General features: G+C 44.8%; 3 protein-coding genes across 7 annotated transcripts in view; 1 reads left to right on the top strand and 2 right to left on the bottom strand.

The window, feature by feature from the left end:
- The window catches only part of LOC115407718 (semaphorin-3F-like), a 26,016-nt gene extending 5,732 nt beyond the window's left edge, over positions 1-20,284 (top strand). For 2 of the 3 annotated variants that reach the window (XM_030118173.1, XM_030118174.1), the window contains exons 3-20: positions 838-998; positions 1,126-1,191; positions 1,315-1,434; positions 1,628-1,721; positions 2,424-2,543; positions 2,665-2,810; positions 4,200-4,314; positions 4,410-4,479; positions 4,627-4,771; positions 4,865-5,087; positions 5,165-5,253; positions 5,340-5,381; positions 5,486-5,643; positions 6,206-6,273; positions 6,395-6,522; positions 7,045-7,547; positions 10,372-10,375; positions 20,272-20,284. In XM_030118173.1, coding sequence (XP_029974033.1) covers positions 838-998; positions 1,126-1,191; positions 1,315-1,434; positions 1,628-1,721; positions 2,424-2,543; positions 2,665-2,810; positions 4,200-4,314; positions 4,410-4,479; positions 4,627-4,771; positions 4,865-5,087; positions 5,165-5,253; positions 5,340-5,381; positions 5,486-5,643; positions 6,206-6,273; positions 6,395-6,522; positions 7,045-7,422 — 2,123 coding nt within the window. In that variant the 3' untranslated portion in view covers positions 7,423-7,547; positions 10,372-10,375; positions 20,272-20,284. Of the gene's footprint in view, positions 1-837; positions 999-1,125; positions 1,192-1,314; positions 1,435-1,627; positions 1,722-2,423; positions 2,544-2,664; positions 2,811-4,199; positions 4,315-4,409; positions 4,480-4,626; positions 4,772-4,864; positions 5,088-5,164; positions 5,254-5,339; positions 5,382-5,485; positions 5,644-6,205; positions 6,274-6,394; positions 6,523-7,044; positions 7,548-10,371; positions 10,376-20,271 lie in introns of those variants that run through there. The other variant, XM_030118175.1, reaches the window with a different exon arrangement.
- Positions 8,208-13,794, bottom strand: wasb (WASP actin nucleation promoting factor b). 2 transcript variants are annotated; one of them, XM_030118176.1, is made up of 11 exons: positions 13,477-13,794; positions 12,055-12,195; positions 11,834-11,920; positions 11,582-11,678; positions 11,006-11,035; positions 10,866-10,901; positions 10,573-10,771; positions 10,298-10,476; positions 9,665-10,197; positions 9,429-9,540; positions 8,208-9,337 (listed from the first exon to the last, which is right to left on the bottom strand). In XM_030118176.1, exons 1-11 carry the CDS (start codon positions 13,576-13,578, stop codon positions 9,279-9,281), a joined length of 1,575 nt encoding a protein of 524 aa, XP_029974036.1. In that variant the 5' UTR covers positions 13,579-13,794; the 3' UTR covers positions 8,208-9,278. The 2 variants fall into 2 exon arrangements, with proteins under 2 accessions (XP_029974036.1, XP_029974037.1); XM_030118177.1 differs by having other exon boundaries at positions 13,484-13,620.
- Positions 13,928-25,239, bottom strand: slc38a5b (solute carrier family 38 member 5b). 2 transcript variants are annotated; one of them, XM_030118179.1, is made up of 16 exons: positions 25,134-25,239; positions 21,065-21,174; positions 20,867-20,951; positions 20,643-20,758; positions 19,372-19,445; positions 19,187-19,279; positions 18,468-18,549; positions 18,268-18,350; positions 18,017-18,075; positions 17,796-17,930; positions 17,613-17,692; positions 17,426-17,526; positions 17,163-17,287; positions 15,532-15,676; positions 15,335-15,438; positions 13,928-15,242 (listed from the first exon to the last, which is right to left on the bottom strand). In XM_030118179.1, exons 2-16 carry the CDS (start codon positions 21,103-21,105, stop codon positions 15,138-15,140), a joined length of 1,428 nt encoding a protein of 475 aa, XP_029974039.1. In that variant the 5' UTR covers positions 21,106-21,174; positions 25,134-25,239; the 3' UTR covers positions 13,928-15,137. The 2 variants fall into 2 exon arrangements, with proteins under 2 accessions (XP_029974039.1, XP_029974038.1); XM_030118178.1 differs by lacking the exon at positions 25,134-25,239 and adding an exon at positions 23,373-23,543.

Genomic DNA, 25,239 nt, shown 5'->3' with positions numbered 1-25,239 from the left:
ACTTTAGTGGCACCTTGACTGCATCCTGTTAGCGCTGGCCTCAAAAGGAAGATGGCAGGCACTTTGATGTAAATAAAGATTGCGCTTCCTCTCGAATCCCTGTAAGCCCGCTTCTGAGGGTCTCTGTGAACATTTGTCATTACGTAAGCCGGCTGTCTTTAACATGCCTCCGCCGTGTCCCCGGCGTTGACATATGGTCAATATTGTGCACATGCCACAGATGTGTGTGTGTGTGTGTGTGTGTGCTCAAACAGACCCAGTGACTCCTCGGCTGCACGGATGGAAACAAAAGTGCTGCAGAGTCCATTTGTCTCGCAGCAGATGAGAATTGTTCAATCAAAGCTTTCAGGAGAACAAAAAAAAAAAACAGGAGAAACATTTTCCACTGCGGCATGTCTTAACAGGTCACGCTCTGCTGCACACCAACCTGATCTGAAGAATTAGCTGCGAGTTCCACTGACCGTGTTTCCTCGGGGACTCGCTTTTTACGACTCAACTCCACAAGGCACGGAGGGCCTTAAACTCAATCAGCCGGCCAGGACACATGAAATATTAAGATCTTAAAAGGCGAATGTGTTTCTTAAAATTCTCCGAGTCGAGTTATATTTAATCAGTGGCACACGTTTTCCTGTAGAGAAGTGAGAAATGTGTTGTTTAAGAGACCGCAAGTTCACCCAAGTCGGTAATGAAAGATGTTAAAGTCACAAAGGGGATAATAGGAACAGATTTTTTCGAGGTCATCTCCGCTCTCCCCCGCTGCTGGTTTTTCAAAAGGTTTATATGTGGGCGTTTTTCTTTTTTTTCCTTTTTCTAATCATCACCACATTCTTCGCACAGAACTCATGGACACCCGGGCAGCGCGGCCCTTCAGCTTCTCCTTCAACACCAGCGACTACCGCATCCTCCTGATGGATCAGGATCAGGGCCGCCTGTACCTGGGGAGCCGGGAGTACCTGGTGGCCCTGGACATGCACAATGTCAACAAGGAGCCGCTCATTGTGCGTACGAACTCCAGCAGCTTGTTTTTCCTAAATCCAGTCTGCTATTTAGCTCACGGCATTAAGTCTGTAAGTACAGCGATCCTTAATAATTCAGTGTTTTGGCGTGTTTGTGCCTTTTGAAAAGCAGATCCACTGGCCGGCGTCGGCCAAGAGGAAGGGGGAATGTCAGATGACGGGAAAAGGAAAACAGGTGGGATCACACGGCGGGAGAGAGAAAAAAATAAAAAAGTTAATGCTTCTGCTTTCAAGACGAGACAACAGTGTTTTTGAATTCCATCTGTCTTACTCTTTTTTTCTTTTTTTTTTTGTTCAGGGTGAATGTGCCAACTTTGTGCGGTTGATAGAGCCGTGGAACCGCACCCACCTCTACACCTGTGGAACGGGGGCGTACCAGCCCATCTGCACCTTCATCAACAGAGGCTGGAGGGCAGAGGTGAACCGGCCGTTTCGCATGGATTCGCTGCAAAAAGCTCCTCCAGCAGTAGACCTGGAAAGCGCCGTAGTGCTAAATATTTCAGGGCTACAAACTGGGACACTGATTTGTTTATGATTTTTCCCCATGCTCCCTTGTGACGTCTTAGCGGTTCTATTTTTACACAAACTCCGTGTCTAATTTGCTTCTGCAGGACTACCTGTTCCGGCTGGTCCCTGGGTACGTGGATTCAGGGAAGGGAAAATGTTCCTACGATCCCAAACAGGAGAACGTCGCAGTTTTGATCAGTAAGCCCGGGCTTCGCTCCTCACAGCGGCGGCGGTGTTGAGTCCTGGTCCCGGAGGGTCAGCAGCCCCCCTGGTGGGTGTAGTTAAGATTAACTTTAAAAAAGTAGTGTATTTCTCCAGTATTCTTTTGAAAAGCAGTGAACACCAGAGCGGGTTATGTGTTGTGGATGTATTAAAAAAAAAAAAAGAAAAGGAAAATCAACACACCTTTAACAGGAAGTGAAAGTAGGACAAGTCTGGGCAAACAAGTATTACTAAAGCATTTCATGCTTGTCACAATGCATTTAGCGATTATAGTAAGCTTTACAAAATTTACAACTGATGGCTGACCTTCCTTTCCATCATCTGCCAGACCTGTAATTTATCAATTTTTGAAAAATGGCGTGCGCTACATGAGGCGTACGCTCCGCCAGTTGTCCATGCCTGTTTTAAGACGTTTCCCTCTTCCCGGCACACACCTGTTTGCAATGAAGTAGTTGTTATCAGGCTTTCAGCTCTGCTTAACGGGGACATTTTCATCAGATTCAGGTGTGTCGGAGCACCGACGCACCGTAAACCTCTAAAAGGCGTTCCCCTCCGGGACCAGGACTCCACACTGATGATTTAAGGGTGAAAAAAACCCAAAATTATCGTCAAATTCCTCAAGCTTGCTGAGCTGTGGAGTTTCACATCTCGGATTCCCTCATTGCCCCGTCTCTGCAGACAGTAACCTCTACGCGGGCGTGCATATCGACTTCATGAGCACAGACGCCGCTCTGTTCAGGACCATGGGGGGGAGGACGGCGATCCGGACGGAGCAGTACGACTCCAGGTGGCTCAACGGTGAGTAAGTGTGGGTGTGAGGCGGCGTAACTGCCGATGATTGCAGGTTACGGTTCCTCTCATTTGATTTGACAACCACTTGTCTCAATCCCCTCTCTGCTGATCTGTTCTTATCCTTTAGAGCCGGTGTTTATTCAGATCCAGCAGATCCCTGACAGCGCAGAAAAGAATGACGACAAACTTTACTTCTTCTTCCGTGAGAAGAGTCTAGACTCCAGCGGCGGGGCCAGCCCCACCGTCTTAGCCCGGGTGGGGCGAGTGTGTCTGGTGAGCCCAAACAGCGGGAACACACACACACACACAACAGCCTTATCATTACGACCACTGACAGGTGAACTGAGTCAAACTGGTTATCTTCGTCCTGTGGTGCGAGTGGGCGGGATCTATCGGCCTGCAAGTGACCATTTACACTCAAATTGATGCACTGGAAGCAGAAAAATGAGAAAACTCGAGCAAGCTTCACAAGGGTAAACAACTGGGTCACAGCTTCTCCGAAACAGAAGCAGAATGTAGTTATTTTTCTGTGGTACACGGTAATTGACAGGTGGACTGTATATTTTGGAACTTTTCAGACGTTCACTCCAAAAGAGAAAATAGTTTTCGATTCCTAAAACAAGGTTGCACGTCTGGATGTATTGTAAATATGAGTGTGAGCGTATCGGCACTGCATACGATGCTCATCGCTGGGGAATAGAGACACACTCTTCTGCTCCAAACCAACTGTTGAGCTGCCGAAGTCAATGATGGAAAAATGTGAGAATACACAGTGTGTCCGTCTGTTGTGTATGGGACGGTTTACTTTGGCACACGGCACGTCATCTTTCAGGCAGATAGCCATAATAATATGACTCACCAGAGTATTTGAAGTGGAGCTTCAAAGTACGGTGGTGTGGCTCGCTGGTTCACACAGCCAGAAACTACGACGGTGCGAGTTACTGGTTCGATTTGTGGATCCAACACAATTCACAGGAACATTATTGTCTCCTCGTGGAGAACATTTAGGGTTTGTAAATATGTCATAAATTGTGTAATGTTAAAATTGCACTTTGAATGTTTCACAGTGCAACGTTTCGAATGGATGGATGTTTCAACTCGTTTTTGCTCTCTGAAAATATTGAATTAACTGTGGAACTTTTCGAATTGTTCTCATGCCTCCGCGCTCAGAGAAAGGCCTGACCTCTGACGTTTGTTATTTATAGTTTATTCTGCCTTCAGTTCACCATTTGTGGTCAAACTGTTCTGTTTGTACACTAAAGACACATCCAGTGATTAGAAAGCAGTGTTTCCGCAAACATGTTTAGAAGCTTATCCATCGCCCTTCTTGTTGGTATCAAGAGTTTGTCTCTTTAATTGAAAATAATTTAGCACACACTGACCTCTCTCTGAAAACTACAAGATGATACCGTGATATCACTTTCCCAGCCGGATGTTTTTCCCAGTTTGCTTTAGGAAGTTACTCACTGCTGCAGAAGTTAAGTGTTTCAGATGGAAGTGTGTAAAAATAGTGCATCACTCTTTATCGCATATCAGGAGAGAAAAGGAGGACCCACAGAGTATCAGGTGGTCATAAAGTTATGGTTGATCAGCGTCTGCGCCTAACGTGATAGAAAACCCGTCGCACTTATTGAATCATGACCTAATTTCCTTCCTGTCCAGAATGATGAAGGAGGCCAGAAGTCGCTGGTGAACCGCTGGACCACCTTCCTGAAGGCTCGCCTTATCTGCTCGGTGATCGGAGAAGACGGAGTGGAGACCCGCTTTGATGAACTACGTAAAGTCATAACGGATCCCGTTCAGACTGATTGCCTTTTAATCGCAGCGCGCCCGCTGATTGTGTTATTGATTTACTCGTCGCCTGTCTTCCAGGTGATGTATTTATCCAGCCGACGCAGGATGAGCGGAACCCCATGGTGTACGCTCTCTTCACCACCGCGGGGTGAGTCGCCGCCGGAGGCCGGGGGGTTGATCGATTCACTTCACGCCCAGTTCTTCTATTTCCTCTCTTCTTTTTGCATCTAATTGTTACTTTAATTTCATGGGTTGGGTACACGCTGTCTTACCTCACTGTGTGTCTGCGCTGAAGCTCGGTGTTCAAGGGCTCGGCGGTGTGTGTGTACTCGATGGCCGACATCCGCAACGTCTTCAATGGACCGTTCGCCCACAAGCACGGCCATAATTACCAGTGGACTGAGTACACTGGGAAAATTCCCTACCCACGGCCCGGAACGGTAGGTCTCACTCATGTGACGTGCAGCGATTCGATAGAATTAATCTGAAGGAAGCTGCTGGTTGAAGCTGAACGTGCTCCTCTGCCCGTCCAGTGTCCAGGAGGCACCTTCACTCCAGGAATCCGCTCCTCCAAGAACTTCTCAGATGAGGCAGTGAATTTCATCCGGGCCCACCCCCTCATGTTTCATCCGGTTTACCCGATCCACCGCCGCCCCCTGGTGGTCAGGACTGGCGTGGACTACCGCTTCACGGCCCTGGTGGTGGATCAGGTGGACGCTGTGGACGGACGCTATGAAGTGCTTTTCCTGGGAACAGGTGAGGCAGATTAGTGACACGAGTCTGACCAGTTCAAAGGAAATCCCCGTGGTTAATGTGATTATTATCATGTCTAGATCGAGGGACGGTGCAGAAAGTAATCGTGCTTCCCAAGGATCCGACCAGCTTTGAGGAACTGACTCTGGAGGAAGTGGAGGTTTTTCGGGTACGTCAAAATATCTCTCATGAAACTACAACGCCTTCATCTCAAGTGAAGTCTAAAAACTTTTTTTGCCTTTGATGTATTTATAGAGCAGAGCTCCAGTCAAAACAATGAAGATATCATCTAAAAGAGTAAGTCTCTTTCCGTAACATCCATTCCCCTGCAGTGGATTAAAAATGGATCCTTCACACATCACATGACTTTTTTTTTTTTTTTTTTGCTCGTGCCTCTGCAGCAACAGCTGTACGTGTCTTCGGACGCGGGGTTGACCCAGGTGTCGCTGCACCGCTGCGGCGTGTACGGCCGGGCCTGCTCCGACTGCTGCCTGGCCCGGGACCCCTACTGCGCCTGGGACGGAGAGAGCTGCTCCGCTTTCACACCGTCCACCAAGAGGTTAGAGCTGTTTCATCCCTCTGCAGTCTGCACTGACTCTGAGTCTGAGAGGGAGGAGGAGGGAGTTGTAGTTTTCAATGAGAAAAAAACATTTACATTTCACCTCATTAGCTACAAATATTTAACCACTTGAAAAGGAAGCATAATGTTGACTGTTTGATTCTCTATAGCATTAAACTCTGCCCGAGGTCCATATTAATAATTACAAGAGCTACATTAAATACAAAGGGTCGTACTGAGACTGTTTCTTAGAAGGTCATACTGAGAAGTTTAGTAACTCGGTCTAGTCTGTCCTCATTCCAACAGGAGGAACAGAAAATGAAATGGCAAACTCCACAAAAGCTCTTAATCAGTTACTAAATCACAGCAAGGAGCCTGACTAATTCAAAATCAGTGAACCAATAAAAAAGTAACTTCAGTGACTCAGTACTGCCACCTAATGTAGAAAGGTGGTGTCACTTGAAATTCTGCACTTTAATAACCAAATAACCAAATCCCCATCCGTGTCCAAGTTAATACCAGAAAGAAAAAAAAGAAAAAACACTTCTGATTTGTATCTCAGGAGGAGCAGAAGACAGGATGTGAAACACGGCGACCCTCTGAGGCAGTGCAGAGGCTTCAACGCCAAAGGTAAGGCCTTTCTTCTCTTTTAATGTGTTGAAGATTATTTCCACCAGTTGTTGATATCTCGCTGCGCCCGCTGGGAGCTGTCAGGCTGACGTCTTGCCTCCGTCTCTCCGGTTGTGCCCAGTGGAGAAGCGTCTGAGGGAGACGGTGCAGTTCGGGGTGGAGGGCAGCAGCACCTTCCTGGAGTGTCAGCCTCGCTCCCCTCAGGCTACTGTCAAGTGGCTTTTCCAGAGGGAAGGAAAGAGAAAAGTGGTGAGAGAGAGAGGCAATCAATTGTTTTCCTAATGTAAAAGCGATCGGTTGGCATTGCTGGGGCTGCCTGTGTTTCCCTTCGGAAGGATGAAAGTGAGGGAAAATCAATACTGTTATCATGTCTCTCCGCTACACATGAGGCTGAAAGATCCTCAAGAAACAGTTCAGCCAGATCCGACAGTTTAACTTTCACATTTCGGTTCATTTCACACAGCAAAATGTTCCTGTTTGCCATGTTTTAAAAGAAAAGAAATGGCTCCTTATGTATCTCAGGGGATTTGTTTTTTTTCCCACTCCTCTTAGAAAGAAATCAAAACATTATATTTCCTGAAATTGTTGCTTTCTTGGGGCTTTGCAGTGGTGAAGTGGTTAGTACTCTGTTGTGAGCCTCCTGTGTGAAATTCCCTGAAGTTTGTGGAAGACTTAAGATACTAAATCCTCAAGTAGTCCAAAATACTGCTGAATGGATTTAGAACACTGGCACACATTTTAAATCCCTTCGTTCCCTTCTTTCTTCCACAGCTGAACCGCGGAGCAGGAGTTCTGAAGACCAACCACGGGATCCTCCTCAAGTCCCTCAACCAGTCGGACGCGGGGCTCTACCACTGCCTCGCCACCGAGAACAACTTCAAACACACGGTGGCCCGCGTGGCGCTGCGCATCCTCGACCGGGACATCGTTCTGGCCCTCACCGCCCAGGACGAGGACGAGGAGCCCAAAACGCGGCAGGCGGCGTCCTACCCGCAGTCCACCTTGGCCTCCACGCCCTTCCCCCCCGAGATCAGACTGATCAACCAGTACTGCCAGTCCTACTGGGAACAGCTGAACCCCAAACAGCAGCAGCTGCGGAAGCGCACCAGCCGCAGACACACGGAGAGCCAGGACCAGGGCCTCGGCTAGAGCGCGGCCCCGACGCCGTCCGGATCCTCTCTGTCTGGACTTTCTAGTGGACTTTAAGTTCGACCCACGTTTGGGCTTCACTTCCATTCATTAGACGGACGACTCTGTCCTCCTGCTGTGTCCATGTGTCAGCCCAGTATGAATATATTTTTTAATATATTTGACACTACTGATGACCACATTTTAAAATAATGCAGAACATTTGTACAATGCAACCATTATGCTACTATGGTGACTGCACACTGGGATCAATCACACTTCACACAAAACATGGTGTTTGTTGTTTTGTTGTTTTTTTTAAGGGCTGACGTTGATGTACAACCAATGCATCATATAGTTAGTGAGCAACAATGTGCAAAAAAAAACACAGGTATGGTGTCTTTTATGTATCTTGAAACAGAAATGTAATATATTAATTGTGAATATAATATATATTGTCATTGAATTACTCTTGTATGAAGATAATGATAAAGATGCATATTTTGCATGCGTGCCGTTGTTTGTTGCCAGCTGTATATTTTACTGTCGTTCCGTTTTGGTGTGTTCTGATGTTTGTGAGGTGTAACGTATTCTGTTAAGCTAATTCCATTTGGATGTTGTCGTACAATGACTCCCTTACTGTCCTGTGCTTTGGTGACCTGCAGTTTGTGGGTATTGAAGATATGTATAGCGTACAGTGTTCTTCCAGTTATGCACTTTGTCGGTGGTGGTGTCCGAGGGAATTTAGGTTCTTTGCACAGATGTATGAGAAAATGATATAGGAATTTGACTTCTTTTTTTTTGTACAGTATGTTATAAAAATTGGAATGAAACTGGCTCAGATTTAGTATGTTGGGTTTTTTTTTTTGAGGATAGTCTGTCATTTGCTGTTAATGCAAATTTTTGCACCGACCCTGAAAAGCTCCCTAAAAGTTATACTGTAAAAAATATACAATGTTTTTTTTTAATTTCCAATTTCAGTTATTATTATAGTAAACTGCTTTATTTTGCAGTTTTTGTTTTTTTTTTGTTTTTGTTTTTTTTTTCAGATACAATATTCCAGTTTGCTTTATCAGGGAAGTGACCTGATGGCAAAGATCACAGTTCATCCACTCCAATGCAAGTGATGGGTTCATCCTCAAACACACACCTGATGGGTTCTTCAAGGCAGATTTAGGCACAAATACTGCACGATAGCAGAACATAAGGTTATCGTTTTTATTTAAATCCAGTTAAATATTTTCTATTTTTTTATAACACATGGAATTGTGAGTATAATACTATTAGTTTTTCACATTTTGACTGATTTTATTGTATCCAAATGGTATTTCTTCGCTAGTTTAGCAAGCAAAATCCATTTTTTTTACACATCTGAGCTGAATTTATTTCTGGAAATGACATATAGGAGGGTCTGAGTCTGAAAAATCAAAGAGTAACAACAAAAGTCAGAGCTAAGTTTCTGTAAATAGACAGTGGAAGAATTCCAGTTTCTGAGAGGATAAAATCTGCCCGAACTCGGTTTCACCCTGAATTTCCTGCTGGGAAATTATGAACTTAAAGAGCTCTGAGGAGATCATTTAAAACAACACAACAGCATTTTTCACAATATACTCAGGAATAACATTACAAAAAAAAATCCAAACTCCATTACACTAGCCTGCTTAGTTTACCAGCTACAAAAACAATCTAGTGATGCACATGAACGACGGCGACTTCCCATCATTCATTCATTCATTCATTCATGTTTTCTTTGAGTGAGGTAAGACATCTGTGTCATTGTTCTGTTGTTGTTCGATGTGTCTCGCTGCCATTTCAGTACTCTTGAACTGAGAACATTCCAGCTTCCAGCAAGATGAAAATCCTCAAGGAGAGCTTCATCAGTCATCCCACTCATCGTCGTCATCTTCTTCATCTCCTCCATCATCTTCACTTTCATCTGGTAAAGAACACACACACACACACTCACATTCAAGTAGTGTGTTTAAAGATGTGAGCTTTGTTTTGAAAACTTTAAATGATTTATTCACCTGAGGAATGGATGACTTTACTTCTTTTCTGCATGACCATCATTAGAGCACCAACAATGCCTTCGCCTGATTCCGGCGCTGCAGGCGGCGGCGGCTCGGTGTTCTCTGTTACCTGGAATCCAGCAGTCCAAAGACACGAAGAGGAGTTTTTGAAGCATGGTGACAGAAAAAAAAAAAAAAAGTGTTTTAAACTCATATTTGTTTCTGTTTCTGAGGATATTGAGAGTCGTCCTTACATTTCGGAGCTTCTTCCCCAGACGGATCTGGTCGAGCAGAGCTCCTCTGCCGTCGCCCCCCCCGCTGGGTGGAGGTGGGGGGCCACTAGAAACTGGAGGAGGAGGGAAATCTGAAGGAATGGAAGTTTGGGGAGGCGGTGGAGGAGGAGGAGGAGGGGGAGGAGGAGCAGGGCCTGCCCCGCCTTCACCTCTGCTGGGTGCAGCTGGTACAGGAGGAGGCGGCAGGCCCATGGAGCGGTGGTTGGACGGGGGAGGCGGGGGAGGCAGGTTGTGGGCCGAGGGCATGGGGGACCTCGCATGCGCCGGTGGCGGCGGAGGGCCACTCCGGTTTGACGGGGGTGGTGGTGGCGGGACGCCTCCACGGCCTGAAGACGGCAGGCTGGGCGGGGCACCTCGCTGATTTTGACCCGGGACGGGAGGCAAAGGGCCAGAGCGAGTCCGTGGGGGTGGAGGGGTAGGGGCGGAGGGACTGGAGCCTGGCAGGGGAGGCAGGGGCCCCTGTCGGCCAGGTGGAGGAGGCGGAGGTCCAGAAGCTGGAATACAGCGAAAACAGTTCAGCCCGGTATTTTTATCATCATTTATATCAGGGTGATATTATCATGCTGGATAGAAATGAGGCCGCTTCAGTCTGACCTCCGCTGTTCAGCTCCCTCTTGACGGCCTCCATGCCTCCTGACTGCTCGATGACGTTGTAGATGAGCTGGGAGGTTTGTTCGTCCCTCATCTCGGCTTCCCCGATACCAGCCTGAGACAGCAGCTTCCACAGGTCGGGGTCCAGGTTGTTGGGGTCCCAGCCAACATGAGTTACGTGTCTGATGGAAAAATAAATGATGGTAAGAGAGTCAAACATTGAAAATAGATAAAAACTTTAATATCATGGCATCAATTCAATGCATTCAGTGACTCACTTAAAACCACTGGGGGCCCCAATGTCTCTTTTGGAGAGTTTTGGACCCTTTTTCTTGCTTTTCTTGTCTTTTTTGTCTTTTTTCCCAGTCAGAGCTGAGGGAGCGGCAGGTGAAAGCACTGAGCGATAGCGTGAAGACTGTATATCTGGGTTTTGGATATCCACTGTGGCCATGTGGAAAGATCCAGGGCCGGAAGAGCCTGTTAATGGAGGAAAACACACAACTTGAAGGCTCTGTTTATTTAATTCTATTGTAATCTCCCAGAAGAGACTAAAGGGAAATGATTCGCACACCTTTTTCCTGTGGTACTCGAGGGAGGGAGCCTCTTTCTGCAAAAGAGAGAGAATAATATGTATACATTTTCAGTAATAGCCTGTTTCTTGCTGAAGCAACACATTGCACAATTGTGTGTAATGTAAAGCTGTCGTCTTACCATTGCTCGGCAGGGGGCGCTGCTTCTTATCTGTCAGCACACAGAGGAGAGAAGCCATTTTGCATGAGCAAGACAGTCTGCAGTAAGTACCTCTAAAGCAAGACGTTTCTCACAGGAAACCGCAGACTTAAGGCCATTATTATTTATCAGTTTGAGCTTTGGCAAAATGTCTCTTTAAACCTTGCATGAGCATTCATTCAAAAGTCTGGAAAATGAAAAAAGTCATAATAACGATTGATGTAAATGAAAAAGTCTTAATGGGGTAGATTAAAAAAAAACGAAATTCTCAATATTTTAATACAAACATAATAATTCATAACCCTGCATCACGACTGAAATGTAAATACAAACATTCTGGTGTCTTTCTGCTGCTCTCTTCTAAAGTCACCTCAGCATGTTTGATTAGTTTAATATCAGAAGCTCTTCCTGATAAAATCTGAAATATTGGAGTTTGGGAGCTTTGTCAGGAACCAACGGTGCTCCCTCAACCTCTCTGCCCCCACAACCCAGAAACACATTGGCTTTATCTTCACTGAACGTGGAAGTGATCATAGCTGATGAGATGACCTCTCTGACCTTGCCGGTTGTTTCTCTGGCCGATTTTCTCCTGGACGGCGCTCTGAAAGGCAGCGGCTTCTCGCTGGTCTGAGAAGTTCAGTCCAACTTGACAGTCCTAATATTGTGTGAGAAGTTGCACAATGGTGGGGGGGGGGGGGGGGGGGGGGGTCAAACACTTGTGTCTGTTGAGATCTGATGAAAGTTTGTGTCTTGCACTGATGACTTGAACAGAAACAGCTGCAGGAAGAGGTGAAACAGAGCTGTGCTTACATCTGCCGGAAAGGTATGAAAGTACGACCGTGGTGCTGAGTAAACAATCTGATTGTAGAGCTCCTGCTCCCAAATCTGTCTCCCAGCCTGGAAGGAAACATGAGTTGTAACTACAAGTTGTAGTTTTGGGACGAATCATTGAATCATTGCGGGGAATTCCGTCAGTAAGCCTTTCATGTTCACGGTTTGTTGGTGGAACTCGGCATCCTGTGAGAGGTTACCTTCAGGTCGAACATGCGTATGAAGTAGGAGCGCTGCGGGTTGTCTTTGACGAAGCAGACCACTCCGGTGTGCTGCAGGCTCCAGGAGGACGGGCTGTGAGGCAGAGCCATGAACAGCTGGGCTATCGCTGTGGCCACCGACTGAACACAAGGACAATACACACATTGGCAACTGTTCAGCGCAGATAAGTCACGCACGGCATTTTTCTTAAATTGCAGTTTAGATTAGAAAGAAAAAAGTTGCACATTTGTGGTGGGTTGCCCCTGGCCAACTGAAGGCCCTGTGAAAAAAAAAAAAGAAAGGAAAAAAAGAGACTTGGTGAAGTAATGCTCCCTTAGTGTGTGTAGTCATAACAATGTGCACAAGGTTGTGTGATTGTAGTATTGCTGTGACACCCCGCTTGACCTGGCAGTGTTGTGTGGGCCTGTTTAGACTGATTCTCTCATTCGGTCCAGCTGAAACTCACATCAGATTGCAGAAAATCAAATGATTTTATTTTTTTTGTCAGTTCAGGATAATCATCCGCCACTAAAATCGGATGTTGTCAACGACACACGAACACACAATCCTGCGAGGGCGGCGTAACCGCTGGCACTGTGACCTTAACGGCCCAGATACTACGAGTGTCTTCAGCTGAGCCGACAGGCTGCAGGAAGCACAGTCTTCTTTTCTTTTGAGTCAGTCAGTAATTGCAGATAGCGTGAACGACTTCCTCATCTGCTTTCACCCGTTCAGACGTGTCCACGCTCTTGTGATTCTCTTTGTTTGTGCAACAAAATCATATAAAGCGTGCAGTTTTTTATAGTTTCTGCTTTTTTTGTGTGTGTCAACACTACAGGCCGCACTATGTTCACGCCTGCAGCTGAAAGAGAGTCAGGAACCGAGCCGCTTCTGCTCTGTTCTACAGTCACAGTCTAATTCTGACAGCAGAGGAAGAATTGGTTCAGCCACCATTTCCTGGTGCAGCTACCTCTTTTTTGGATGACCTAATGTCAGTAAAAACATTTAAACTGCACGCAAAAAAGGCATCCCGTCACACAAGTTATAGTCGGTATAAATCAAATTGGATGTGGATTCTTAATAAAGCAACTAAATACGAACTGTAAATAAAAATTAAGTGAGAAATATATATATATTTATATAGGAAAAAGCAGCTGTGGATGACTACAGAACAAAAGAAGAGTTACATCTTTGAAGATACCAGCTCATTGTTTAATGATTAACAAAATCCTGAAAAGTCAGGATAATATTTAACCACTGAAAGCGTGAGAAAGAAGCTCAAGTAACGGAATTGAAATGCTTTACGTTGTTAGATTTAGACACTTATTCCTCTCGTTCACAGGAAAACCTTTCATCGGAAACGATCTGTTGAGACAGATGAAGCAGAGATCAATCTGGTGGCAGGTCTGCTCTGAACTTACAGCACACCTTCTGCCCAGCAGCTCCTCCAGCCTCTCGTTCTCCTGCTGGCTCAGCAGGGAGCTCTGGACGCTCTCCGATTTGCTCTTAGATCCCCGGCTCATGGTCCTCCTCTCTCTTTCAGCCTCTCGGGTTTATCTTGGATTTCTGTGCGAACGGCCTCCGAAGGCGCCGCAGCTGAGTCGTCCACACCGTTCGCTCGGCAGTCAAGGAAGTTTCTCTTCTCTGTTCTGCGTTCACACCGACTCTGACAGGAAATGGACAACCACACTTCTCTAAGCCCCGCTCTTCTCCTCTTCACACACACACACACACACACACACACACACACACACACACACACACACACACAGAGACCCAGCAGAAACGAGTGATGAGCTTCCATTTTCAGCAGGAAGGTAGAGCACGCTCTGCTCTCCCTCCCCTTTCTGTGAATTAAACCGCAACACCAACTCGAGTACAAATAACAGTTTTATTGACAAGTAACATTTAAATTAATTTAAAAATTTACAGGATGGACGACAAACGTTAACAGATCCTTTCGAGTATAGACAAAACAAACATCATTTTAAGTTAAAATTCAGAGGTCACTATTTAACATTCTGAGTAGTTTCTCGCTCTGTGAGGACAGCCACGGCTTTTCTAATACTGCATGATTCATTGCTAAACTTTTTTTAATGGCTTTTGTTGAACATTAAAAAAAAAGTCTTACATTTTCAGAAAATGCGACACAATAGAAAATTCTTTGGTTTGCAAGTCTGGATTTTCACTCACATAAAAAAAGTGTGTGTGTTTTTTGTGTGTGCTTGTGTGTGTGTGTTGATTCACGTGATTGTCAGTAACTGTTTGACCTTCATGAGCAGCAGCAAAAAGCTAATTTCAGCATACTTGTTGGATCACTGGGCACCTCAGGCTGCGTTTTAAAAGGGGATTACAATGCTCGTGTTACATGTCAGGAGACAAAAAAAAATAAAAATAAAAATCACATTTCAAGTCCATTAAAAAAGTCACAGAAGACAAAATTTTGATTGTGGGACGACGTGCAGACTAACCTTCACTTGTCATTAGTACCTATCCGGGTCAAGTCGAGGTAAATCTAAAAAGAGCGATCAAGCCGCAACATCTTAATAAGCAAAGTGAATTCTCCAAATATATAAATTTCTGTTTTGTTTGAGAAGAAAACACCTCGAGAAGGGAAACAATGGCTGCGCGACACTCGAGAGATGTGTGTCGTGTGAAATCTGAGATGGTGGGGAAGTAGGCTGCTGGCAGCGGCTGTGCTATTCCAGGGAACGGCACACGTAGAAAGCACCGCGCTGAAATGGGATTTCCATTTTGGTCACATTGTTCCCATTCATTCGTTTGCTGCCAGTCTGCACATGACCCCAAAACAAGATCCTGACTTATGAGCTGTGGCAGGTTTTTATTCAGTCAGAAAGTTATGACTTGTGTGTGTCTCTCCCCTCCACTGAGGGACACTTTCTCTGCCCGCATGGCGTTTTTGTTTTTTGGAAACAAAGCCGAAGCTTCTTCATATATTCTTTTCCAAATCTTCCTGTTTGGCGCCGGGTTGAGAACTCTTTTGGATTGAGGAGCAAATTGAGGGGAGGGAGTGTTTTGGATGACATTCTTCGGTTTGAATACTTCTGTTCAGTCACAGCGGCTAGTGTCCACCTCCGCTTCGACTCTCTCCGGTCGCCCAGTCAGTGATGATGAACGACAAACTCATGACCATGAAGATGAATCCAAGCGCGGCGAAACATGCGGCCTGCAGGGGGCGGGGGGGAAGAAAGACGGCCTCAGTTTGAGCAGTGCAACGAAGAATAACGACCTCCAGCATGTAGTTTTATTTAGCTGTACCTGGATCTTGGGTCTTGACCTGAAAGGCTCCTGCTCTTCAGGAACGATCCGGATGTAGAAGATGGAGGGCAGGATGAAAATGAGGCTGGGAGCGGATGTGGCTCCTGCAGACGGCGGCGGAAAGAGAATTTCACTTTAAGGCGCCGAGGCAGAAATGCTGATGTTTTTTTCACGCCGTTCTTCCGGTGTTAACGTACCAATGATGCCAAAGATGTCGCGTATGGAGGGCACAAATATAACCAGGAGGTTGACGATGAAGATGAGAGAGACCGCGATGCCGATGTGTCTGGCCCAGTGGAAAGGCTTCTCAGGGAACAAGATCTGCTGCAAGGCCCGACGGATCTGCACGCAAAGACGGCAAAGGTTAAGAATGCCACGCTTTTCTTCTGTCAATGAAATACTAGGAATTCAGTGTGAATTAAAGGTTGATCGTGGTATATCAGTAACTGTTTTGGAACTTCGTCAGAAGCTGTTAGGTAACATGTAAGCAGTTAGTAGCCAAAGGCAAAATACCTGCGTTGTTAGGTTGAGAAGTGAGACCCTGTGACTCAACATAGTTTGAGGTTTCAGGCTGAAGAGACTTTTGAAAGAAGCTCTCTGTTCGGTAGGTTTGAAGAAATGGCAGAAAACGGGGATTTTCACCTTAAACTCTATTTTACCTTCATGTTCGTTAAATACAGACTTTCTCTAACAAAATTCAACAATGCATCTGTTGGAAGGTTTTGTTTCATGACCACAGTTGATATTCATGTAATCCTATTAGAATACAAAAATAACGGAGGTCTGCTTTCTTTTTGCTTGATGAACTCTCATGCATGATCCACTAAAACTCCCTCTTCATCAAACTTACTCGAAAGTAAACCAGATGAATCTGCGTCACTCCTCTTGGCTTCCACGTTGCCAATGCCCACAATTTAGCCAATTTCTGGGGGGTTTTTTGGGGTTTTTTTTTTTTTCTGTGCTGTAGCACTCGGTAAGAGTTAGACCCCCCACATCAACAGTGGTTGGTGCACAGCTGCTCTCAATACACTGCACACAAGAACACTTTACTCAAGACAGGCATGCAAAAAAAACCAAGCCTGGATGTCTTCTCTGGATCACTGGATTCTGTTCGTACGCCCAGCACTGCGGTTGTGTTTTTTTTTGTTTTGTTTTGTTTCTTTATTTCTTGTTGCACAAACTACAGTCATGGGTCACATTTGTATTACGGTGTTTTTACAATAGAACTACAAAAGATCAGGCTCACGTCAGGTTCAAGCACCACTGAAGACAGTTTCACCCTAATATAAGACAGTATATTCCCAAGCATCAAGCTGAAATCACATTTTGAGCACATTGTGAAACTTTTTCCACTACAGCATGATGTATTCCTCCCGCTGTAGTCAGGTGACGTTTCACAGTGTAACATGATGATATATCACCACGCCATGTTACGTGATACACTGTAAAATGTGACACCTTCCAACTGTTTTTTTTTTGTTTGTTTTTTTTTTGGGGATGCTTTTCCTCCTGTTTCTCTTTTCCAGCAGCGTCACCACAGCTGAGATTCTGATCTTGAAGCTCATGTTGGATTTTCCCTCCCTGATGTGAATCGCTCAGGGACCCACAGTGGTGACCCACCGGCAGAGGGATTCTAACCACAAAACCTCCAGTTTCAAGCTCTCTGCTCTAACCTTTAGGACACTGCTTCACCTTTACCATTTCACGTTTGTTAACTGTCACCAAAAATTGAAAATCAAACTCATATCAATCAGGCTGTAGAGTAAACTCCATCGTCACTCACTGGACAAAGATTTCTTTAAAAATTGAAGCAAATGACAGGTCTCACCGGGAAGAGGACCACGGGGACGGTCAGGGTGACCGCCACCAGCACCGCCAGACGCACGCAGAGCACCAGGACGTCCAGCGGGTCCACGCGGCTGTAGGTGTGTAGCAGCTCCGACTCCACCGCACCTGCCCGAGGACACGCACACACATCTCACCTTTCAAGTAGCTCATTCGTCTGAGCGCCCCCCCCCCCCCCCCCCCCACAGCGTTTCACAACATCAGAACAAAGTCTCCTTCCGCTCCGAGGGGCGCGGCTGATCTTACCGTAAAAGGTGAGATAACCAAAAAGAGCCGTCAGCAGGTACATGACAAACATGGCCATGATGGAGATGTTGGCAACTGTTTGCATGCGCTTCTTGGTGGCGCTATGGTTAAAAAACAACAACAACAACAATACACTAATCAGTATGACGCTCATCACAGTTCGTGGTTTTTATTTATCTCTTCTTACTCTCGCAGCTCGGTGTAGATGGGCAGCACCTCTGGGTGGCAGACGAATGCGAAGGCCAGAATTGGGATGGTGTAAGCCGTCTGGAAGCCACAACATGAGTGAGCAGCAACGCTACATGCTAATATAACTGGTGCTGTTTAGGAAATCTTAGAATCTCAGACATAAAAACAGTTTTCCTCTCACCTGTGAGTTGATGGTGAACAGCTTCGCGTCACAGAAGCCATCGGTGTCGTTGGTTGTGTAGTGGTCTGCTATACTCGTGATATTATGATGCTCGTCTTTCAAAGGGCAGTCGATGTTGAACTTCTTGTAAATAACCTGGGAAGACGCGTCCGTAAACTTAAAGACAGACACTTCATGGAGAAGCAGACGGTTTTTACTCAAATGTATTCACGCTGACTCACCGAAATGAGGAAAAAAACCATGCAGGAGAGGGAAAAGCCGCTCGTATAACCAAGGTAACCTGGATGAAAATAAACAGCATCGTAGGGCAATTACTCATGCGTGCAGACAGCAAACAGGGCGTGAAAGTGGCGTCGCTGAAAGGTGAACAAACACGACTAAAGACGGGTTCGGGAGGCGTGACGCACACGTGGGAATACGGGGAATAATAAACAGAAGAAAAAAAAATGTGACAACAGAATGAGAAACGTACCAAGTTGTTTCATGAGTGCTAGAGGGAGGATGACGAAAGCGCTAACAATGATGATCAAGTAGTTTCCATTCAAGAACCACTCTCTATGGGACAACCGGACAAACAGATGAGAGAAATCATTATACCGCTAGACGAACAGAAGAAGGACAGAAACTTCTACGCGCCCCGGATCTCTACCGATGAACGGCGGCCAAGCTCACCCTGTGTTTTCATGTCTGCCCAGGAAAGCTTGGATTACGAGCGGGAGCTCCGACTTGACGATGAAGAGATAGCTGGACATGGCTGCAGGGAAAGAAACGCAGAGTTATCTTGATTTGTCAAATGTGTTTAAATTGAATCTAAAGTGATTAAGAGAGCTGCTGTAGGGGAAAACTGTCCTGACACAGCTATGGGGGTGGGGGTTGGGATCCGGGGGGTTAGAGGAAGATTAGCAACGCGTTCGCCTTCCTGCTCAGTTATTTTGACTTCTCAGTCACGGAAATATCAGTCGTCAGCTCACATCATTTGTTCAAAATTTAGACTCACTAATATATTTTTGCCACTGCTTTGAGTTACCTGATTCACTCATGGTTTCATAACATATTTTATGTCATTAAAATTTGCCTTTATTACACGTGTTACATGTATTTCTACAATTTTTAGTTAATGGAATAATAAAACAGGACTGAAATATAACAATGATAATATGAATAAATAAAACGCTGCGCCTGAAAGCAAACACAAAATTCTGAGAACAAAAGCAAAACTTAACAGAATAGACTGAAATTAATAAGACTGCCACCAAAAACGACCATTTTATATTGAGCTTAATGGCAAATTTACACAAATTATTAATAAATCTTTGCTGATTTCCCAAAAAATCAATTAAAATCTTTGCCAGCCATCGGACTGAAGCTGAAAGTGAACGGCGGCGGCGTACCACCAATGTTGTGCACCGTGATGATGCAGCCAGCCAGTAGTTTTCCCGGTGGGCCAAAAGCTCGATTCCCGAGCTGCTCGTATGCCCGAATGCCTGAAGAGACGCACACACGATACACGTTCAAGTGATGAGCTGCAAACACGCACATGGCAGGAAGATAGAAGAGTATCTTCAAGCTGCCTCACCCACAACTCCGGCACTTTTCAGCAGGAGATGAATGGAATACGCCGAGAGGATAGCAATGAACACCAACAAGATTCTGAAACACACAACAGGACAGAGGTCAGAAGGGGTTCTTCGGGGAGCAGTTCTGTAATTTCAGCAATGCTTGTGATTATGGTTATTGTTTGCTCTGTATTTCTATCCACACAGGAGAGTTTGGCTTGGAGCGACTCCCTCCAGCCACATAGCGCACGACTGATCCAGGCAGGCGTGTCTTGGATGCGATCACTCGCGTCTATATTTAACCACTCAAATCTGATTTGGAGGAGCTGCGCGTGCATGAGCTCTAGTGTACATTCTGACAGATCACGGCTCGTACAGTAGGTGTAGCACTGTGTGTTTAACACTTGGAGCTTACTCAAACTACACAAAGGCTCACCGTCAACTGTGACGAATACCTGCTCATACGCAAATATGTCCAGGGAGTCAGAGGATACAGTCGTGTATCTTGTGTCCTTGTAGGGAACACATCTTAGCTACAGCCAGGCTGCATCCACTGACACAAACGACGACGACAATGGTCGTAAATCAGACTTCTGAATTTGCACAGGTCTGAATTTAATTTACTTTAACACTCATATGATACAAGACTGTCCTGTAGCTTTGTAGCCGTCAGGAGAGCACACAGTACCCAAATATTCCTTCGTTGTAACAATGCCTCTTCAAAACACATCTTACAGGGCTGTGCATTTCCTCTTTGAAATGATGTCTTGGTCTAATATTTCATGGGCACAACCTGCATACTCAGCTCTGCTGTTCATCCCAAAAATGCACATTTCTCACAAATGTGGCACCATTTGAAAGAGAAGTAAGCAGAAGTGATTTTCCTTTCTTTTTCTAATATAACTAACATGTTTTTAAAGCTACAAGTCTCAGTCAGTAGTCCTAGTTAGTTAATTACTTCAATAATACTTCAATAGATTGGCGTAAAATCTCAACCATCCACACTGAAAAGAGTGTATAGCCACGGACAGTCATGTAAAATACATGGAAAATTAAAATACTGCTACTCAGCTAGTTGTCACGTTAGTTTCTGTTTTTTGCTCTATGATCAAGAAAACGCTGACATTTGTAATTCCAGTTTGTAAAATTTCCTTTGGTGCTTTCCCCAAACAAATTTATTCTCTGTCAATGCTTCAAACTAGCTTAGCTTAACTGTGGCGTGAAACATACATGAAGTGAGAGCAGGCACACGCTGTGGCCTTAAATTCAGATGTTTGGCCTTCATACTCACATAAAAAGGATGATTCCCGTGTTGGACATCGCAAACGCCAGTCCCAGAATTCCACTGCCCATTATGGCGTTACTGAGGTTAAAGACGGACATGCCGAAGGACGTCTTCCCCTCGAACTGTGGAAGGATGGCATCGGTGGATGTTACAGAGATAGTTCAGTTTGTGATCAATAGAACTTAGCGTTTAACTTGAATCGTAGATTTTTTTTTTTTTAAAGTACTCACATCTGTAAAGTGGGTTTGTTTCTTTGTACCAGGTTTATGTGGGAGGAACTCGTCGTGCTCCGCCATGGCCTCCAGCCCATCGAATCTACAGTATTCAACCAGTTGTAATCATAAAATTAAACAAACTTGACAGTTTCAAGTGAAGAAAGAAAATTTGAAACAGGTTTTTATTTTGCTTCCATTAGTTCTGAGTCTTACCCATCATCCCTGCTGTGTCCATTCATCTTCTGCAGCTCCATTTTGATTCGTTACGATTAATATACTTTTTTCCAACTAATATATAAATCCTCTTTAAACTTCTTGAAGGGCTGAAAGAAGAGAAAGAGAGGATTTAATTGATGAAGTATGTCTCAATTTTTGACAACTTCGAACTGAGATTTTTCTTTATTTCACAACTTAAAGAGAAACCAACCATCACCGAATGTAAAAAATAAAAACAAACAATGAGGTGCATGATCTCACCATGCGTCACTAAATCCTCTACACGGCTCCTGTAAGCGTCATGTTTTCAGAACTCTGTCTTTACTTGCCAAAGTTTAGATAAGATCTCTTAGTGGCTCTTTCCGGGAGCTGTAGGATAGTTTTAATCTATCTCCCACGTCAGGTGTTGACTCTGCTCAACATGAGAGTAAATAAGGAGCATTATTGCAGGAAGTTTGGGAAAGGCCGCTGAAAAGGCAAACGTGCTGTTTGTACTTGGGGGGGGGGGGGGGGGGGGGGGGGGGGCTCGGAGCTCCGAATATGATTAATAAATGACAGCCATAAAAAGTTGCTCTGCCTCATAAAGGGTGGAACTATTAATAAAGTCTTCAGACACAGCACTATAACTTTCGCTTCTTGCTAAATTGTACTTTTTTTTCTTGGGTGATGAAAAAATTGAACCATTTACCTAGACAGATTCTAATGCGTTCAAACAGACGTGGACTCTTGAAACTAAAACAAGACGCTTAAAAAACTGAACCTGGTCGTTTTACACATTACCTGGACTGTTTAAAGTAAAATTAAAAGTAGACTCAGACTTTAAATGTCACTCGCAGTCTTTAAATGTTTACTGGATTTTTTTTAGACCAGATCTGGACTCTTATAAATAGATTTTTTCCCCCTCTTCAGACTACACCAAGGCTCTTATAAATATATTTGGACTCTTTCCATTGGACGTCAGTGTTTAACAACACCTGGATATTTTCATACTTTGACCGGGAGTCTTGACAACAGAGGAGATTTCTTTAAAAAGGAGACGTAGTTTCTTAAAGATCCAGACTAGTAAAACTTGATTTGGTTACTGAAACAAGTCTTATTATGTTACTTTTTATCCTTGAACAGAATTCTGTGAAACAGACCCTTTAAACAAAAATTTTTTTCAAATATTTAAGCAAATATAGCAACAGCATGCTAGCTTTGACAGTATGCTAAATAGTTAATGTGCTTTTACTTGAAATTTTCCTTCATTTCAATAAAAAAAAAAAAAAAAATCCACTTTTGTTTAGAGTGTGTATCTATTTCAGGCTTGTGGGACACGACAGGATTTAAATAACAAATGTTGTCAGAGGACTTATGTTGCTCTAATCTGTCGTGGGCCACACAAAGCCGGCATGGAGACGCTCTGGGGACGAGCGTGGGTCTGCGCTCCTGTAACGGGGTCATGAGATACCTCCCCGGTGTCTGCGGGTCAAACGGCCCTCGGATTTTCACGTCTGACCCCAAAGGACACCCCTGCGTTACATTTTGTCGTTCCTTAAGCGTTTCGCACAAAACTGGAATTTTTGACATTCCTGCGCTTTAGCGCCGAACAAGCCCGTCGGCGTGCGGTAATCCAAGCAACTCGGCTCTCGATAGCAGAGGGCTACAGTTATTAAACAAAGGGTTTCTGTGTAAATTCTGCTATTTCATCTACATACAGAGTAGCCATTTCCCTGTACGCCGGCCTCAGGTCAAGTTTGGTTAGAGCAACTTTCTTCAGCTTCATACCCGGTGACTTTCCCATGGCCGAGAGCCAACACATACACCCAACAAAGCACAGACTGAATGCCAAGAATAGTTTACGATTTGACATTCATAGCGTAGATTCAATGAAGTGATTACCGCTATTTGCATTTTAAGAAACCAGATGAACTTTTTTGCACCTCAAAACTAGACAAACCTGGTTTACAAGAATGGTTCATAAGATCAGCTATTTCACTGGCCACGAGCACAGTGGAAAAGTTTGGGAAAAGGTAATAAAACACACTCAGGAAAAGGGCTCAGAGGGGATTTCCATCCATTTCTTCAAGCCAGCTGCCCTCATTGTCTGTCCCGACGTCTTGTCACTACACAAACCATTCAAACAGCACACCTATGTGTCTGTTCCCACTGACACACAGGAGGTGTGACTTTGCCTTCCAGCCAGGCAATAAGCACCACATGGGTTTTGTCTGACGCAAGAACAGCGCACTATTGACGGTTAGCCCTTCCCATGCTCAACATCCACAGCAGCTCAGTCATCCCGAACGCTTCCTGAGAAACTTACCCCGACGAGCCAGATAACAGTATAGCTTTCCTTCAGAGTATTGACAAAGTAATTCCTTCTGCAAGTACATTCAGTGTTTAGATTCCTCCCGTGTGTGTCCGTGTGTGTGTGTGTGTATATATAGCCGGTCTTGGAAGTCGAGCTCCAAAGCTCCTTGGTAGTGAAGAGAGGAGAGAGTGAGAGGGATTACAGGCAGGGAGGGAGAGCCAGCGGGAATTGGTAACACCCATCGCCGCTTAACCCTTTGTTTAACCATCCACAGGTAGTGTGAGAAAGAAGCAACGGCGCCGGAGGTGTCCTCTTCCAAGCTGTCAGTGCTGAAGTGGTGTGAACACTAGACAGTGCGTTAGTCATGTTTTTTTTTTTCTTTTTCAGACAGTTTGTGATTTGAGAGCACAGCTAACCCCAAGAACCAATCAATCGAGAAGGCTTCTCATTCAGAGAATGACCACGTCACTGCTGAGTGCGGCAGCAGGAAGGAGGGGTAGAGAGGCTGTAATCTGAGGTGGGCTTTGTTAGCGGACGGCCGCTAACAGTTTGCATCCTGCTGGAAGTCATAGAGATGGTAATTAGCTTAGGAGATAAGAGCCTTTTTAAGATTGCTCACATGTGATTGTGCTTAGGAGTGGAAACATCGTGAGAGCTGAAGGAAAAACAGGCTTCACACATAACAGGAAACGTGCAACATTTAGAACCTTTTACCAATGGCAGGAGATGACCCCAATGACCCCAGTGACCCCATCTCCCTCTGCTTCATATGACACTTTAATAAATGTTATATTTACATACATGTTGTTCAGGGTTGTTTCCTGAATGCACCAACATGTGTTAAACCTGTAAAAGTGGATTATTAGAACTGAAAGACCACTCAATTCTTGGAGAAGGCGGTTCAGATTGCTGATAAGGTTCAACTTAACTGAGATATAGCTTCAGCCGCACACCCAGGAAACACCCACGCTTCTCTTTATCTCACCGAGACACAAATACCTCACTGGAATATGTGCCTTAAAGGTTGAGTTTTTTTTTTTTTTAAATTTAAGATCATATCTAGTGCGACTTCACAAGTCTGGCGGTTCTCTAAAAGAAATTGCATGACTTTTGGCCAGATGTGGCTTCTTAAAACAACTAATGTGAATCAAAGTCAGGAAGGTCAGAGCAGAATTGAGATATTTAAATGATTCTGATGCCTCCGTGACCTGAAATGACCTCAGTGACGTGCAAGGAATTAAACCAGGAGACTGTTGGGAGGAAAATCCATCACATGACATCACATACTTGGAGTAAAGAATTCATCTGGAGACATTTTACCTTTCTTATAAAACCATGCAGTAAGTCACTGCTTGGCTTACCTCTACATATATTAACACTTAATATTATACTTATTAACTTTACTCTGTTCCAAAGATATTTTTAAAGCTTGTACTTGTGTTGTAGCACCTCTATTCTACTCTGTCTATTTTATTCTTACTATTTCACGTCATGTTCACAGTCATGCCAGGATCCTCTCCCATTTCATTTTAATCCCACCTCCCACTGCCGACATGTCCTCCATGCGAGTTCATCCATTCATAACCAGGCAAAGGTTCAAGGGAGGGACCAAGCAGAGAGGGAGAATGAAATCCTCTTCGTTTAAATATATTTTTCTATGACTACTTTAATGATGCTTCCCTCCTATGTAAATGACATTGCGCGCCACACGTGAGTAAAAAGCAGAAGATGAGGAGGCGCGCGCTGGTCAGCGCGTCATTTGCTGGTACTCACCTCTTTGGCAGGAGGAATCTCATGGACGTCTTCAGTGTGGACAGAAGTTCGGGGGGTTCGTATGTGAAACTCGTCGCCCTGGTTTTTTTTTTTAAGCCCCAAAGCC

The sequence above is a fragment of the Salarias fasciatus genome, chromosome 20 (assembly GCF_902148845.1).
Source record: "Salarias fasciatus chromosome 20, fSalaFa1.1, whole genome shotgun sequence".
NCBI lineage: Eukaryota > Metazoa > Chordata > Actinopteri > Blenniiformes > Blenniidae > Salarias > Salarias fasciatus.
The sequence above is the reverse complement of the archived record's forward strand: the minus strand, read 5'-3'. Positions and strand labels throughout refer to the sequence as shown.